We start from the raw sequence: 17,500 nt of genomic DNA, 5'->3' as shown, positions 1-17,500 counted from the left end.
CTTACGGGTCAAAGCAAGAAAAAAGGGAGCAAAGCAAAGAAAAACAACAGGTTATCTGATTGATGTTAAGACATGTGCTTTAATCTGCTGGAGAGCTACTGAAGTGCGAGGCTATATAGTGGAGTGCTGCTGGCTATGTAGTGGAGTGCTGCTGGCTATATAGTGAAGTGCTGCTGGCTATGTAGTGGAGTGCTGCTGGCTATGTAGTGGAGTGCTGCTGGCTATGTAGTGGAGTGCTGCTGGCTATGTAGTGGAGTGCTGCTGGCTATGTAGTATAGTGGAGTGCTGCTGGCTATGTAGTGGACACTACATAGCCAGCAGCACTCCACTATACTATATAGCCAGCAGCACTCCACTATATATAGTGGAGTGCTGCTGACTATATAGTGGAGTGCTGCTGCCTCTGTGGAAGCAGAGAGGGAGGCAGAACAGATCAATATCTCAGGAACACACCAGAGACATTCTATTTTATTAAACATTTTCCCATTAAGGCGGCGGCGCGCGCGTTGTAGATCATCCCAACAAAGTGATAAATCACAGAGAGACAGCAGCGGCGCTGTTGGAAACGTTGGGCAGAATCAGTGGAGATTATATATATACCTCCAAACCGGAGCGGGCGGGTGTTTGTGTGGCCGTGCCGCATTATACTATGCATCTGATATGAGGGGAGGGCGCGCTGATCATCAGCACGCTGCAGGCCTATAGCTTAGCACGGCTCATTAGCTGTGTGCCTCTCATCAGACTTCAGTCACCTGTTGATATTCATACGGATCATCGTTTTAATTAGGATCATAGGGCTGGACACTAAATCAATATTATTGTTTTTTTTTTTATCGTTCAGTGGTATCATATTGTGATGATGTATGATGAAGGTATTTTAATATCGTCAGCCACATTCCTGCTCTTTGAATTGATGATGACGAGCACATTTGACTTAAACGCCCGCACCCAAAAAGAAAGAAAGAAAGAAAGAAAGAAAGAAAGAAAAGAGAGGCATGGTAAGAATATGATTTTAATATTTCAGTTTTGTTTGACATCACACTTCATCACACTTAACATTACCATTCGGTTCAATGAGATGAATATTAATTTGATTATTTAATTTGCATACATGAACCATATTGTACATGGTTGTTATATACAGTATATACAGTATATATATATATATATATATATATATATATATATATATATATATATATATATAGTGTGTGTGTGTGTGTGTGTGTGTGATATATTATTATTGAGAAAAATCCTTGTGATTATCATGATATTGATTTCAACCATATGGCCCAGCACTATAATATCATGATGAATCACCTGTTTTTAACCTTATTTATAAAGGAAATAAAGGTGATGGAGCTCCCTGCACTCCATGCATGTAGCTCCCTGCTTCACAGTCACACTGGAGGTGAGTCAGGTGACCAGTGAGTCAGGTGACCAGTGAGTCAGGTGACCAGCACAAGCAGTCTTCTGCTGCTCACAGCCACACTGGAGTCATTGGTAGTGAAGTGTCTTGTTTCAATGATGCAGGGACAGTTTGTGCTCCTAACTCCAGGCTTAGCGAGGACTTGGCCAGGTGCTGATGATGGTCTGAGGACCCAAACCTTCACCTCTTTGTTATCACGTTGTCACTTTTTAGGTCACTAGGCATCTTCATCAGTGTTTTCATTGGACCTTCTCATTCAGCCTCTCCATTCAGATGTACCCAGGTGGTCTGATGTTTGAACCGGCAACCTCTTCTTCCATAACATCTGGCCCCTACGCATGGTCCGTCCGTTCCATGCTCATTAACACGATATCTCAGGAGGGCCTTGAGGGAAGTTCTTCACATTTGGCACAAACGTCCTCTTGGACTCGAGGATGACCTGATTGGGCTTTGGTTGTGAAAGGTCAAAGTTCAAGGTCACTGTGACCTCACGGCCGTCCCATTCTTGTCAACGCGATATCTCACGAAGGCCTTTAGGGAATTTCTTCAAATCGCGCACAAAGCTCCTCTTGGACTCGAGGATGGACTGATTACAATTTGGTGGTCAAAGGTCAAGGGCACTGTGACCTCACTAAAAAGGTTTTTGCCGTATCTCAAGAATCCATAATGCTAATTATGGCAAAATGTCACACAAATTATGAAGTGATGGTGTTTTATAAGGTTCAAAGGTCAACTTCAGTGTGACATCATAATGTTTTGCTTGCCGCTGTAGGTTAGAAAACCATCTTAGGTCATTCTACAGAATAAAAATCCTTTAAGTTTACACATTATTTATATTGATTTGGACCCCCGAGATACTTGTATGAGGAGTACGCCCTCCCTCTCCCTGGATAACAACCAGGACAGGGGGCCTCCTCTTCCTCTGCTCGTCCAGGGGGCCTCCTCTTCCTCTGCTCGTCCAGGGGGCCTCCTCTTCCTCTGCTCGTCCAGGGGGCCTCCTCTTCCTCTGCTCGTCCAGGGGGCCTCCTCTTCCTCTGCTCGTCCACCACAAGCTGCTACAGTATTGAGCTTCAGGTGATGGCCGCTGGATGTAAACCGCAGCTTGTTGGCGGAGAAGGCAGACAACCGTACATCTGTGATGCGGTTATTTGTAGTTGCTGTCTGATGCTCACATCCAATGGAGATGGAGTTAGCTGGTAGGGGTGTTTGTGTGCCTTGCCCAGGGGCACTACTGCAACAGCACAGATGGCCGGAGCTGGGCTGGGATCTGTTTGTTTCGTTCCGGTGTGTTCCCCTCCAGCACTACACCACCCTGGCTGCCACACAGTTTGCGTTGTTGCACATCGACGCTTGTGTGTTGGAGGCCATTTTCCAAAGCTGATTGTCACAAACAGATGGAGAGCGCTTTAATTTCATAGGCTTCTACATCAGGAAGAAGGAAGTGCCGGTGAATCGGCCGGTACGATTTGTATCCTGTTCATTTCCCGTGTGCTCAGCACACATTCGTCAAGGCAAATTCATTTAGGATGCACTTTTAGCAAAACAGCTTTGTCACAGAGTGCCATACAGGGAACGTAGGACCTGAAGGCAGATGACATGATAGAAATAAGAAAGAACGCGCGCGTGTGTGTGTGTGTGTGTGTGTGTGTGTGTGTGTGTGTGTGTGTGTCTGCCCATTCATATTCACTTACATGTCACTGTTTCACTAGTAATAACAACTCTTCAAGAACAGAAATCACATCCTTGTCTCCTTACTATTTGGTTACTTATCGTTTTGACTGTCATAATTTACACTCAACTGTTTCACTCATTAGCCCCTTTTACAAAGAGGTGGCGCAGTATCACCGTTAGGAAGACCTGTAAAGAATCCAGCGCTGCCTTTCTATACAGGAAGTGATTTCTAAGTGCGTTTACACAGAAATACAGCTTTCCGTGAGGAAAGGAGGCGTGATGTTGCCATGGAGATGTAAACAGCTGTAGCCTACCTGCTGGAAGGGAATACAAATATTGTGGGTTTATTTATTTATTTATTTATTTATTTTTATGTATAGGCATAGTGGCATTGAATGTTAAATGTTGTTTGATTGGACTGTGTGCGTGTGTGTATGTATGTGTATAATGAGTCGATGTGTTATGACGCCACCTACTGTTGTTCTCTGGAATGCCCAAGACAAATTTCTCCTAAAGCTGCGTTCACACCGACCTATTAAAGTTTTTCGCTGGCATCGAGTTTACATACAAAGTCAATGCAAACGAGTGATTGAGCGTATATTCGCCCGGGAGAAAAATCGCTGGGCGTCCGAGCGACAGAGACAGAGCAATAGGGAGAAAATACGCTCGTCGCTCGAGATGAAATATTCCAACTCGAGCGAAAATACGCTGGCATCAGTCGCTCGCTGTTCAACGCTGATTGGCTGCCGTGTGAGAACGAGTGAAGGATCACTCTGGCTTGGAACAAACCGCTGGTTTATTGTGTGGCAACAAACCACATTGACAGGCTGACAGCTGACATGAAGTGAAGTCTGTACTACCGGTATGGAGCTCGCATTAGGAGCACGCTGATAGGCTTTAGCTTGTAAACAATGACGGTGGCTCGTAGTGGACAAACATCATGAAATTGCGTAACGTTATATCCCCCACATGTCCGTCAATTCGTGTGCCTGTTGATGAGCGATTTAAACAGAGCGACAGAGCGATTCCAAAGGGTTGAATCAAGCGACAGAGCGAAAAAATAAATATCTCGGTGTGAACACAGCTTCAGCAAGGCAATAAAGGCTAATCTAATCTAATCTCTAATCTAATCTAATCTGGATTGTTTTGAGGAGAGACTGACAGAACAGAGGGAATATCCTCACCTGTAGACCACGACTCGCCACAGAGGCAGACACGCGCTAAAACGAAAAAATAAGGAAATGAACTTGGGTATAAAGATAAACTGCTGAGGGCATAGTGCGAGAAAAACTGCTATAGAGAGAGAGGTCCTCTGACAGGTCATGAAAACGTATTATTATGTCTGTTACTTTAGCCTACTAATGTCAACATCGTTTGAGCATAAATAGCCTACAGTACTATAACCTACTTACTCATAAACTGTAAGCACGGATAATTCCTCCCGGCCCTCATGTTTGCCGTCACGCATCGGATCACTTTTTGCTTTCATTTCAGCCTTTCCCCTTTTTAGTGCTGTGCCGTAACGTCACATCTATTAGAATATTCATATGGGGAGTTATGGATTTGTTGGAATATAAATGCACAGGAATACTATAACGTTAGTTCATTCAGGAACACTCTCGTCATAGATTTAACCATTTATTGCATAAATGGAAATACAGTTATGTTTGGCGTTGAAGGCTCCGCTCTTTACATAAGATGCTCCTGCCTGCCTGAATCGGCCCAGCAGCATCAAGCTACGCCGAGCAGGGAGGGCCACAAAAATCCCCCATAGGGATACAAGATCCAGATTCCAGATCAATTTAAAAGCCATAATGAGTAACAGAGGGAACCTTAAGCAAGACATGGAAACATGTTCACATTTTGAGCCATGCAGACTCTGAGCTAGAATACATGATAAGCCTTTGAGCGATGCAGACTCTGAGCTAGAAGGTGGAGGCTGGGGTGGTGGAGGCAAAGCTTTGCCAGCAGCCGCAGTGAGAAGTGTCAGCATAGGTGAAGCGCAGAACAGAGTGAGAGAGGAGGCCATTTTTAAACAGACCTCCTTGTTGTGAGACTGGCTGTGATTGGCCAATAGTTAAACGATGGTCCAATCGGCGGCTGTCAGCTGGTTACAGCTGGGGGTGGAGCCTATGACTTCCATGTCTTGAATGAACTAACACAGGCTTCATTTGTTTTTAGTACAGGAACACGCACAGGCGAGACTGCAGGAAACAGGGGTTTTTGTAGGGCTGGGCAATCGATACGGCAATATATCGTGATATTTTATTTCCCGATACTGTATCGATACTTGGACGCCAAGTATCGATATTTAATTATTATTATTATTTATTTTTATTTTTATTTTGCAGGCCATGCCATGCCAGGCCTCTGCATCTGGTGATTCCCACCCCTAATCGATACTGTATCGATATTTCCCATATCGATGCGTTCAGTAACACACTCAACACTCAGTAGTTTTGACTAAATTTGTCCACTAACTTATCAGTATAAAGTGATGTACATATTATTACACTACCTGGGTGGTACACAGTGTGTTGTATCTTTAGCTCTATTATTTAATTTTGAGTAAATTGTCTACAGTATCTCAATATATCGCAATATGTATTGTATCGCAATGTATCGTGATACAATCGTATCGCGACCCATGTATCGTGATACGTATCGTATCGTGAGGTCCTTGCCAATACCCAGCCCTAGGTTTTTGTTTCTAATCCTTTGTTTCCACTGCTGTACTGATTTATATGCTGTAGTTAACTTATTTCTGATAGTAGAACTTCAATCTGCAGCTGGTTTCCCCTCAGTCGTCCTGTCATTTTTTTTATGAATGAGCTGAGCTTCCCGTCTTCCCGGCTTACCCTTTTAAACAGACGTCGACTCGGGGCTGATACTGCCTCCAGTGGCGGGACGAAAGCCGTAATGACGCCGCAACAACAGCAGCTTTCACAGTCTGTGTAAACGGGGATATTGTGTATCAGTGTCAGTTAAACGCCTCAAATGTAAACTGTTGGCATCTCCATCAAATTGTGTTGATTTTTTTGTACCATTTTGTTTGTGCCTCTCCCCTGAGGATCTGAGAGGAACAGAGGACAGAGAGATTGGATGAGTCAGTATTACCATAACATTGTTATTCATATTCCTCTTTGCCGCTGCAGTCTCTTCCACATCCATATTCAATGTGCTGTGGACAATCAGAGCTTTTGAAGGGGCCACATGCTCAGGTCTTTAGGGACGTGTTGCCTATCTGTGCTGTGTTTCAATGCACCTTGATCAACATGGGGGAAGTATTGTATCGGGAAGTCCCAAGCAGCGCTGCAAGCATAACACATCAATTATATACTAGGTATAAAAAAAAAATGTAATCATAGAAATAACTCAGAGTGCAATCTCAGACTAGAAGATGGAAATGATTGTATGAGTTGACAATTCAGTCTGAAGATCAGGCTATAGCTAGGCAGGGGTTCCCAACCTTTTTTGTGCCACGGACCGGTAGCTACATGGGAAAAAAAGTTGCGGACCGGTTGTCAATTTGAATGGTTTTAGTTACATACGTATATATTTACTCACCAGGTGGCGGCAAAGGGTAAATAACAGCCTTTTGTGTTGTACTGTATGTAGCCTACAGTATTTGTTTTTGTTTCAACTAGAAACATAAATAAACGTCAACTTGAAACTATGTTTCAACTACCACACACAGCCTATAATATTATAGCCTATGTTTATTTATTTTTTTATTTTTTTTGACCAAATGCGTTGCGGCCCGGGACCAGGCCACGGCTCGGTGGTCGGGGACCACTGAGCTAGAGGACAACAAGTTGGATCACATTGCTTTGGAAGTCAGGATATCTTTGTCCATTGGAGAAAATAACAATGTTTGAGCTACTTTCATGTCAAATCAGAGGATATCACTGAGGCCCTTCTTTACACCTTGCATTAGAATCAAGTTACTTTCAAAATGTAATAAACTACAACATGTTACTAGTTACTCTCATTTGAAAGTAATAAGTTACTTTACAATATTACTGTATGTGTAGAGTAACTCATTACTTATTTATTACACTACTTTTGCATTACTTTCACCAAAATAACGGCAGTAGCACAATGACATCACCGCCGTGGAACATCCCAAAAAATAATTTCAACCGCCTTGCAGTCAGTGTGAACAATCCAAATTTCTAAATGTTATCCTTTTTCCTTTGTTATTGTAATCTATAGTGGTTATTTGCATAAAAACACACAATTTGATTAAGAAATGATAGTATCTTTATTTAAATAAATGCTTTGATAAAAAAAAGAAAATCAATTTGTAACTTTTGTTACTTGACAAAGTAACTAGTATAATATTACTGAAATCCTATTGGTAATAAGTTATATTACTGAGTTACTGCTAAAAGTAATATATTACATGTAATATGTTACTTTTGTAATGAGTTACCCCCAACACTGATTAGAATGAGTTTTGGGTGATCAGAATGCAATTGGATAGTGCTTGACCACTGACCAGATTAACATGGGATTGCTCTGGTCAGCTTATTCCCACCAAGTGACAGTTTATGCATTGGCTGTCCAGTCCATCTCTGCTGCAGCTGTTTCACGCGGTGGGGCTGTCCAGTCCGTCTCTGTGGTTGGTTGGGATGTTAACGTTAACCAGCTTCTCTTTATGAATGAATGAATGAATGAACAGCGAGAGGGATTAACGTGGCTCATTGTGGAAATAAAGGCCAGTCTGACTGAGTTGGGGAAAGTTGGAAATCTATTGACAGATTGAGACTTCCTGGATCAATAACTCATTAGTGAAACATTAGTAAAGCACAAAGGAGGCCTCTTTCCTACCGTAGTAAAGGTAAACAACAAGCTACAACCTGATCTTCACCAAAACCATCCATCCTCCATGCTGGACAAATAACATTGATCTCTGTGCAGCCAGTCGGCTGTGAGGCGAGTAGCCTACTTAGGGACCGTCTACAAAGTGCAACACCAAAATGAGATAGGCCACTACAAAAATAAATATATATACTTTATTTTTCCCAACTAAGTACTGTAGTAAAACAACCCTGGTACCCTGCCTCTACGCTCTCACATTGTTGTCGTTGTTGTTATTATGATTATCCTATAGTAAGTGATTATAGGAATATCTTTGCAGCACGTCTGTGTGTGCTTTGTTCCGCAAGAGCTGGCGTCAGAACGCTACAGAGACGATACAGATACACAGAACGTGTGTGTGTAGTGGCACTCCCACACAGACCCTGCGGCGAATGGCCCCATCGCCAGAATGAGTGTGAACGCACGTTAAGTCCCCGCCTGTAGAAAACACAAGTGATGCACCGCGGGAGTCAATGATAACGGCAACATCTTCCAATAGGATCACGTTTGGATACCGCCCAACACTGTTCCAATCCCCTTATCTCAGCCAGCCCTCCCCTGCTGGCCACTCACTGCATCTGCAGGGAAATCAGCTGTGTGTGTGTGTGTGTGTGTGTGTGTGTGTGTGTGTGTGTGTGTGTGTGTGTGTGTGTGTGTGTGTGTGTGCGTGCGTGCGTGCATATATGCATGTGACTATGTAGGCTATGTACCGTATTTGTGTCTCTGTGTGTGTATGTATGAGTGTTACCTACAATCTGTGTGTTTTGTGTCTATTTGGATATATTGTATATGTTTTGCATAAGTTTTGAACAGGCAAATCGTGAATTTTACCTGCGCCGATTGCTTTTCATAACATAATTTTATTCACAAGTGCCAAGTAGGAAATATGAATCGAACATAAACAGAAACAAACTTAATAAAATGACTTTCAAGCTTAACGTAGTGATGGATGGATGGATGGTGATGGAAGTAATAAAACAAAAACAAAATTGAGACGTTTATTCCTTCTATTCAGTCTTTCAAATAAAACTAGAGAAGTGGGCAGCTTCAGCTGTAATCAACTTCTTGTTCATTTTTGTAACCATGAAACAAAATCACATAAATAAGGAAATAAGGAAACGCGTAAATTGGATTGGCTGTTTGACAGCCCATGACTGCATGAAGCTCAGCTGTTTCCATGGTTACCCTGTGTATAGTGAATAGACTTTCTGCAGTGTTGACTGTTGTTTGATGGATTAAAGACATTAATTTTGACAGGTGATATTTGGGATGACCGTGCCACCGAATACACCGTTTCAGTTAATCATCATTTCCAAAACAAAGCAATAAAGCATGCGCCATGTCCTCCGTGGCAGCTCCTAATTTCCCAACTTAATTGCCTGTGTGCCCTGATTGGCTGTTTGCCCTGATTGCCTGTGTGTTGCCCATTTCAATGCTGTTTCATAAGCATAACAAACAAATCATTTACAAATGCCCTCTTACCTTAAAGCTAATTTGCAGGCGCTAGCTGTGCTGCTTTTATCCCGCGACACTGAACCCTGAAGGTCTCCCTGGGAGTCTGCGAGTAGAAGTAAAGTTATTTCGTCGGTCTCCCACCCCTCCTCTTCCCCTCGCTTAGATTAAGCTTCAGAAGTAGCCTCTTGCTAATTAAATCTATCAGAGGGCAACAGAGAGTGCTCTGTCACAACTGTTCCAATTTAAAACAATATGCACTCTAGAACTTTGACTTTCACAGTTATTTTGCGACTTGGGACTTGGGACTGCTATACCCCCTGCTTCGTCCCCCCCCCCCTCTCCCCACAGATGATTAAGAAGCCCTCATTTAGGGGCACGGTGGAGCAGTGGTAAGCGCTGTCGCCTCACAGCTAGAAGGTCCTGGGTTCAATTCCCACCTGGGACGCTGTGAGCGCTGAAGGAGTGCGTGCCCGTCCGCATGTCCTCGAGTGCCCAACGCCCGGGTGGGGTCGTCAAAAAGGGCCTTTCTGTGTGGAGTTTGCATGTTCTCCCCGTGCCCCCTGGGGCTTTCCTTCATATAGGAACCCCTCACCAAAAACATGCAATATCCTGGTTGCTGATGTGGTTCCTCCTCTGGTCGTTCGGGGCGCCTGTTTCGGAGGGAGGGGAACTCGTTGGAATAGCGTGAACCTCCCACGTGCTATGTCCTACCGGTGAAGCTTCCCCTGTCAGGTGAAAAGAAGCGGCTGGCTAACTGCCCATGTTTCGGAGGAAGCATGGAGCCAGTTTCGGCTCTCCCCAGATCGGCAGAGGGTGAAGCAGCAAGCAGGATAAATAAATTAAAATGAGCACTAATCGGGGATAAAAATTTAATAAAAAAAAATGGGGGGATAATAAAATAAGAAGCCCTCATTGAATTGTCTTTCTTTCTACTTTACAGACACATAGAGAACTGGACGGGACTGCAGACTCTGAGAGACGTGGACATGGAGCTGTACACTGGACTACAGAGACTGTGAGTTTTGATTCTGTCATCTGATGTGGAGGGAGAGAGGGAGATGCTTCACTGAGTGAGTGTCACTCGTCCTGCGGCGCAGCTCTGGAGAGGGACACAGTAACCCGTCCTGCTGCTAATCCCTACGCGCTGCAGAGAGCCCACTGGGTTTCTGTGCTGCCCGGCGCGCTGCAGAGAGCCCACTGGGTTTCTGTGCTGCCCGGCCCGCTGCAGAGAGCCCACTGGGTTTCTGTGCTGCCTGGCGCGCTGCAGAGAGCCCACTGGGTTTCTGTGCTGCCCGGCGCGCTGCAGAGAGCCCACTGGGTTTCTGTGCTGCCTGGCGCGCTGCAGAGAGCCCACTGGGTTTCTGTGCTGCCCGGCGCGCTGCAGAGAGCCCACTGGGTTTCTGTGCTGCCCGGCGCGCTGCAGAGAGCCCACTGGGTTTCTGTGCTGCCCGGCGTGCTGCAGAGAGCCCACTGGGTTTCTGTGCTGCCTGGCCCGCTGCAGAGAGCCCACTGGGTTTCTGTGCTGCCTGGCGTGCTGCAGAGAGCCCACTGGGTTTCTGTGCTGCCCGGCCCGCTGCAGAGAGCCCACTGGGTTTCTGTGCTGCCTGGCCCGCTGCAGAGAGCCCACTGGGTTTCTGTGCTGCCCGGCGCGCTGCAGAGAGCCCACTGGGTTTCTGTGCTGCCCGGCGCGCTGCAGAGAGCCCACTGGGTTTCTGTGCTGCCTGGCCCGCTGCAGAGAGCCCACTGGGTTTCTGTGCTGCCCGGCCCGCTGCAGAGAGCCCACTGGGTTTCTGTGCTGCCCGGCCCGCTGCAGAGAGCCCACTGGGTTTCTGTGCTGCCCGGCGCGCTGCAGAGAGCCCACTGGGTTTCTGTGCTGCCCGGCCCGCTGCAGAGAGCCCACTGGGTTTCTGTGCTGCCCGGCGCGCTGCAGAGAGCCCACTGGGTTTCTGTGCTGCCCGGCGCGCTGCAGAGAGCCCACTGGGTTTCTGTGCTGCCCGGCGCGCTGCAGAGAGCCCACTGGGTTTCTGTGCTGCCCGGCCCGCTGCAGAGAGCCCACTGGGTTTCTGTGCTGCCCGGCGCGCTGCAGAGAGCCCACTGGGTTTCTGTGCTGCCCGGCCCGCTGCAGAGAGCCCACTGGGTTTCTGTGCTGCCCGGCGCGCTGCAGAGAGCCCACTGGGTTTCTGTGCTGCCCGGCGCGCTGCAGAGAGCCCACTGGGTTTCTGTGCTGCCCGGCGCGCTGCAGAGAGCCCACTGGGTTTCTGTGCTGCCCGGCGCGCTGCAGAGAGCCCACTGGGTTTCTCCCAGGAGACCAGAGAGCAAGCGGTGATTCAGCTCCGAAGCATAAGTGGGTGCTGGTTAGGCCTGTGAATCCTCACTGATCGATTCGATTCGATTCGATTACGATTCATCTGTCAACGATTCGATTCGATTCCACGATGCATCTCGATACATCTCAAAGTATCGCAGCTCCAAGTATCAAATCCTCAATTTTCTGTACTATTACTGCAACATGGCTACTTTTTCATCAATTAATACAAGCAGTCAGATAAATATCAAGTCCCTTTTTTACTTTAAAGTGCTTTAAAATCGGAATGTCAACAGAAATTTAAACATAAACGATTCAACGATTCATCGGTCAACGATTCGATTCGATTCGATTCACACGTCCGCATCGCGATGCATCGATTATCCGATTAATTTTGACACCCCTAGTGCTGCTGCTGCTGCTGCTGCTGCTGCGTTGGGATTTAATATCCGATACGTACCTCGGAACGCGACGCGATCCCCGGGCTAATTCTCTGAGGAGATGACGAGGTGTTCCTCAGGTCTGCGTGGAGAGAGAGAGAGAAGAGGGAGTGGAGGCGGGTGTGTCACTGATCCTCACACCAGCTGATCTTTAAACAAGCTTTGAATTCTCCACAGTCACGCGCCGGGCCAACGCGGCCCCTCGCGCGGCTCAGACACTGATCAAATAACGCTAAAAAGCTGCACGGCAAATTGAATTAGTGGCCCCGCCCCCTGCTGTAGTCTTGTGATTTTGGTCCCCTCGTCTCTTCCCTTCTTAAAGCAATGTGTTACGCTCCTGTCCTGCGTTGCCACATCCTCTCCATCCCCCAGCACTCCTCCTCTCTCCTCGTCCCCCTCCTCCCTCCTCCACCCTCAGAGGAGAGAAGCGTATTCCCCTTCAGCCGGCCTCTCCCCCTCATCCCCTGATCTCCTTGATGCCTCATCAGGGAGGCCAAGTGCAACATCTCCACCACTCAATTAGCATTTTTCTCATTACCGCCGCCTCGTCGGGGGACGCACGGCTCCTCCCTTTGCCCAGAAGTCGGGCCCCTTCCTCCCAGGAAGAAGGTTGTCACCTCGCGCTGCGCTCTCCAGCCAAAGTTCTCATTTCTCTCTCTGACTGACTGAGCCACATTTACATACGTGACTTAGTGACGGGAGCCATGGCCGCCTGTGTGAAGTGTCTCCCTGAGGCACATGTGAGCGGTGTGGAGCCCTGAGGCACACTAGTAGTTACTCACTGTATGTCCTCAGGCGTTAACAGTCGCAACCGCTGGACAGCTAGCTGCTGGAAAGCTTCGGCGCCTACGCTATTCACCTTCTCATTTGCCCGTAATCAGGACGCTTCTGCATAACGTCATTTCGTTATTTCGTTTTAGTCCCGGAAGTAGATTACTCCCACGTTTATCATTTTTAGACTTGTCAAAAAGCTGTTTTCAAGCAAAAAAAAAACCCACTGTTATAAAGTTTTAATATTTTTTCGGGTGAGAGAACGTAACATTCCAAATAATATGTGACCAGTTGATCAGAATAACGCCTATTTGGACATTTTTAACGAGCAGTGAGGAGCGCTGGCTGTGTGATCTGTCCACCTCTACTGGCAGGGAGGAAACACTGTCGACGTGCTTCTGTAACTAACGTCGTGCAGACGGGGTACAGCCATCGGCTCCTCGCAGCAGTAACGCTATGAGCATGTCACTGAAGTTGGCCACACTCGCCGCAGTGTAGCTGCTAAATGTTGCCAAACTTCATTCATAGTTTACAGTTTATCCATGTTTACAACGCAACCGGCCGGCCGGCTGACGCTGAACCGGAAGAACAAATACAATTGCGTCTGACAAGGAAGAGAAAAATAGTTTTAGATCTTTCCACTATTCCACAGTGAATAAATATGAAAAGTTATTGCCTTCAGATATGTCATATTGGCACATCAATATGTTCCCGAATAAGGAGATGGCGCTAAAACACATTCAGTAAATGCCCCCATATATACAGTAGCCTACATCACAATATAATATCTTCACATTTTAAGTTACAGGTGCACATATCTTATTACTGTTATCACGCTTATATAATTGAATTACAGTAATTTCTAAAAATGTATACATGCATTATATATATATATATATATATATATATGTGTGTGTATATATATATATATATATATATATATATATAGTATTATATCTATTTAAGGGTCTTAATCATGAAACAGTTTGTATGATTATTGATTGATGAACATCAGGATGGGGCTTGTTGTTGCATTGGCATGGTTCAACCAAGGACATAAGCAATCTACTATCCTTTAAAAACCACTTCTTTTAATTTGCTATGCAATTCATTTTAGAGTAGATGACATTTTGCAAAAGGACATTTTTTAACAAAATACTTATTCAGAGATGAGAGGCTTGAGCGCGTGGGTTTGCCCAGAGTTGTTCTAAGGCTGCATGCCCTTGAGGCAGACATGTAAAAAAGACTTCATTTCATGGCTAGTTGAAAAGAACACGTTGAAACCAAATGTATTTCCTTTGACTGTTACTCTTTATTTACCAAATAGGTTTAAATACACATCCATCTTGCACCATCTGTCACAGTCCAGGTTGATTTGATGCCTTCCCAGAACGATTTAAGCTGGGATCAACTTTGACAAGTTTAGATGAGGCCATCACAGACTTTTTCATATTCATAACTCCAAAATAGATCAACATGTGAACTAGGGCTGTCACTTTTCATTCGAAATTCGAATGCAACTTCGAATGTGGGGGAGGGGTTCGTGTTCGATATGTACGGTAAATTGACTGTTCGAAAAAAAAAATTTTTTTTTTTTTTTTATGAACCAAAATTAACCAACTGCTGCTTGCTGGTAATGTTAATCCCATGTCAGAAAAAGTCTCCAGATTTATCGCGTTAGTCTCTTCTGAGAAAGATTGTCTCCAGGGTCTGAAAAGTTGTCTCGAGTTGGATGCAGCCAAGTTTGTGAGGCAGTGTTGTGACTGTGAGCGTCCAAGCTAACACGTCAGGCTGATGCCCGGTGGCCTGGACTGAAAAAAAAAAAAAAATTAATTAATTAATTAATTAATTAACCAAAAAACTTCGAATATATTCGAACGAATTTCGGGCAATTAAAGTTCGTTCGAACTTTATTTTGGGAAAAAGTGACAGCCCTAATGTGAACACAGAACCACTTTTTGGTTAGATTTTGAGAAGATTGCTGTTAGATGTGATTTAATATGAAATCGTCATTCATCGGTGGGATGTTAACCTGATCTTGGTACATCATTGTGCTAACGTCTAGGGAGTGAAGTAACAATGAAGTTAAACAGTTCTCTCATGTCACTCCCCTCTTCCGGGACCTTCACTGGCTTCCCATCTCGGTACGCATCAAATTCAAAACACTGGTTCTGGCCTACAGGGCAGTACACCAGACAGCCCCTCTGTACTTACAATCTATGGTCAGGGTCCAAACCTCTCACCGCTCCCTCCGCTCCTCCACCAGTGCAGGACGCCTCGCCCCTCCTCCACTACGGGGGCTCAAAAGTCGCTCATCCCGTTCGCGACTCTTCTCGTCCCTGGCACCTCAATGGTGGAACGAGCTTCCACCGTCGGTCACGACGGCCGAATCACTGCCGATCTTTCGGAAAAGACTAAAGACTCACCTTTTCAGGCTCCATCTGGGCCCTTCTTGAACTAACTTCTTTCTCTCAAAAAAATAAAAATAAAAATAAAATCTAAACTAACCTAAACTAAACTTGTACCACTGTTCCTTACAGCAGTTGTAGTTGTCATAGACTGTGTTGCATAGTTGATTGCTCTATTGCTGACAAAAATGTGTTATTGTAAGTCGCTTTGGATAAAAGCGTCTGCCAAATGACGTAATGTAATGTCATTTAATGCAACAGTTCCTCATTTTGCCCGGGACACCTGGAAACTTCTAGAGGACCCCAGGAAGCCCTCAATGACCCCCCCTGGAGGAGCCAAACCCCCACTTTGAGAACCAGTGGTTTGGGTAATGAAACATCATATCTCAATCAGATACCACAGAGAAGTGATCAGATCTCTAGAACGTACAGTAATTGGCACCAACAGCTGCGTATAATCAGCAGCACACTGCGTTATGAGGCGCTCACTGATGATGTCAATGACTTCTTTGGGGAGAGACATCTGTGATTACAAGATTAGAATGAATTAGCATTGTAGCCAAGCACAGTGCTTCTTACCAAACTGGGGCACAGGGACTCCCAGGGGGCCTTGAGAGGGTTCCAGGGGGGCCCCAGCAAAATGAGCTCCATTTCACATCGACTTCACTCCCTGCAAGTGAACACACAACGAGGTGAATGTCTGAGGATGCTGATGCGGAGGTTTCACTGTCGTGTCGAGACTCACAACACAAGTGTTGCTTTATTCGGTGACAAACCCTTTGCCAAAGGTTTTCTCTGTGGTCCAAGCTACGGCATCTCCGCTTTGGGTCCTTGACATGAAAACGTTTTGGAAGTAGTGTTAGCCCAATACTGCAACTGAGGCCATGTTCACATTACAGGCAAATCCGATTTGCTGCTAAAGTCCTTAATCATCATTGTCTTAATCATCATTGTCTTGATTGGTTTCCCAAATCTGATTTGGGCAAGTGTTCAAGTCGGATCTGTGTGTCCAGATACAATGAGCCAATGAGCCAACATACAATGTTTCTGGCAGTGTTTGCATGTCTGCTCTCTGCTCTTCAAGTCCCCGCCCCCTGCAAAAGACAAAAGACAAATCTGATTTGGGTGATCAGCGCGTCCACACTGAAGTCACATCAGTCGAAAGCAGATTGGAAACTACCTCCATATGTGGTTTGGGACAGGTGACACAAATCAAACTTGGACTCATAAAACCAATCTGGATAGAATCATTAATAGGTCATTCAAGTTCACAAATCAGATTTGGCCTCCTAGTCTGAACCTGGCGTCAACGTTCAATCTGACTTCATACCACAAAGATTGAATCCGACATTGATTTGATACTTTCACCAGATGCGTTGTGCAAGCTGGAAGTCCATCAGAGTGTTGCCTTATAGAGGGCCTACATGTGTGGATGGGACTCCTGTAGTTCCAAGGAGGAGAGGGAATAGAATAGACTGAGCGGCAGTCTGGCTCCGGCAGCGGACTGCAGCAGTCAGCACAAAACAGCTGAAAACATTACAGCATCCAACAAACCCACCTGCTGTTGAACTCGAGCCCAGTCCACCTGAACTGGTCGATGAAACTGGCGCCAGGAGCGAAATTCACAATGATAGATAGATAGATAGATAGATATATCTTTATTTTTGTGTCACTCCTCAACAAACAAATATGGTATAAAAAAACAGCAAAAAGTGCATTAAAAAGTTGGGGACCACTCACATGGAGTTGTGAGACACAATACAATTCAAAACAATAAAAGATAAAAACATACATACAAGTACTATTACACAGAAAATACAGTTGGCAATACAATTATGTAAAAGGAAGGGGCAGTTTATTGGGCGGTGCTCATGAAGGCTACTCTTCTTTTTAGGATGAGGTGGCAGGCCTTGGCACATTCATTTATACCGTGTTCACCAGCTAAAATTTTACGCAATTTATTTATGTCATCAAGGTCATTAAAATTCTCATAGTGTTTTGATAGAAAAATAAAAAGATCAGCGCGAATGTCGTTGTAAAGTTCACAGTGTAATGATGCACATAAATTGGTTTACCTTGAGTTTATTTGCGCATACAGGTAAATGATAAAACACTTAGACCCTGATTTACTGATGCCTTTCATGGGTGCAGAAACTTG

At 45.3% G+C, this 17,500-nt stretch overlaps 1 protein-coding gene across 1 annotated transcript in view; it reads left to right on the top strand.

The window, feature by feature from the left end:
• The window catches only part of ntrk3b (neurotrophic tyrosine kinase, receptor, type 3b), a gene marked incomplete at both ends in the record, with an annotated part of 319,611 nt that overhangs the window by 44,500 nt on the left and 257,611 nt on the right, over positions 1 to 17,500 (top strand). Inside the window, one exon of the mRNA XM_083662110.1 lies at positions 10,359 to 10,433. Coding sequence (XP_083518236.1) covers positions 10,359 to 10,433 — 75 coding nt within the window. The remainder of the gene's footprint in view (positions 1 to 10,358; positions 10,434 to 17,500) is intronic.

The sequence above is a fragment of the Poromitra crassiceps genome, assembly GCF_964638095.1.
Source record: "Poromitra crassiceps genome assembly, chromosome: 28".
NCBI classification, from domain to species: domain Eukaryota; kingdom Metazoa; phylum Chordata; class Actinopteri; order Beryciformes; family Melamphaidae; genus Poromitra; species Poromitra crassiceps.
Note: the sequence above shows the minus strand (reverse complement) of the source record. Positions and strands in the feature narration are given on the sequence as shown.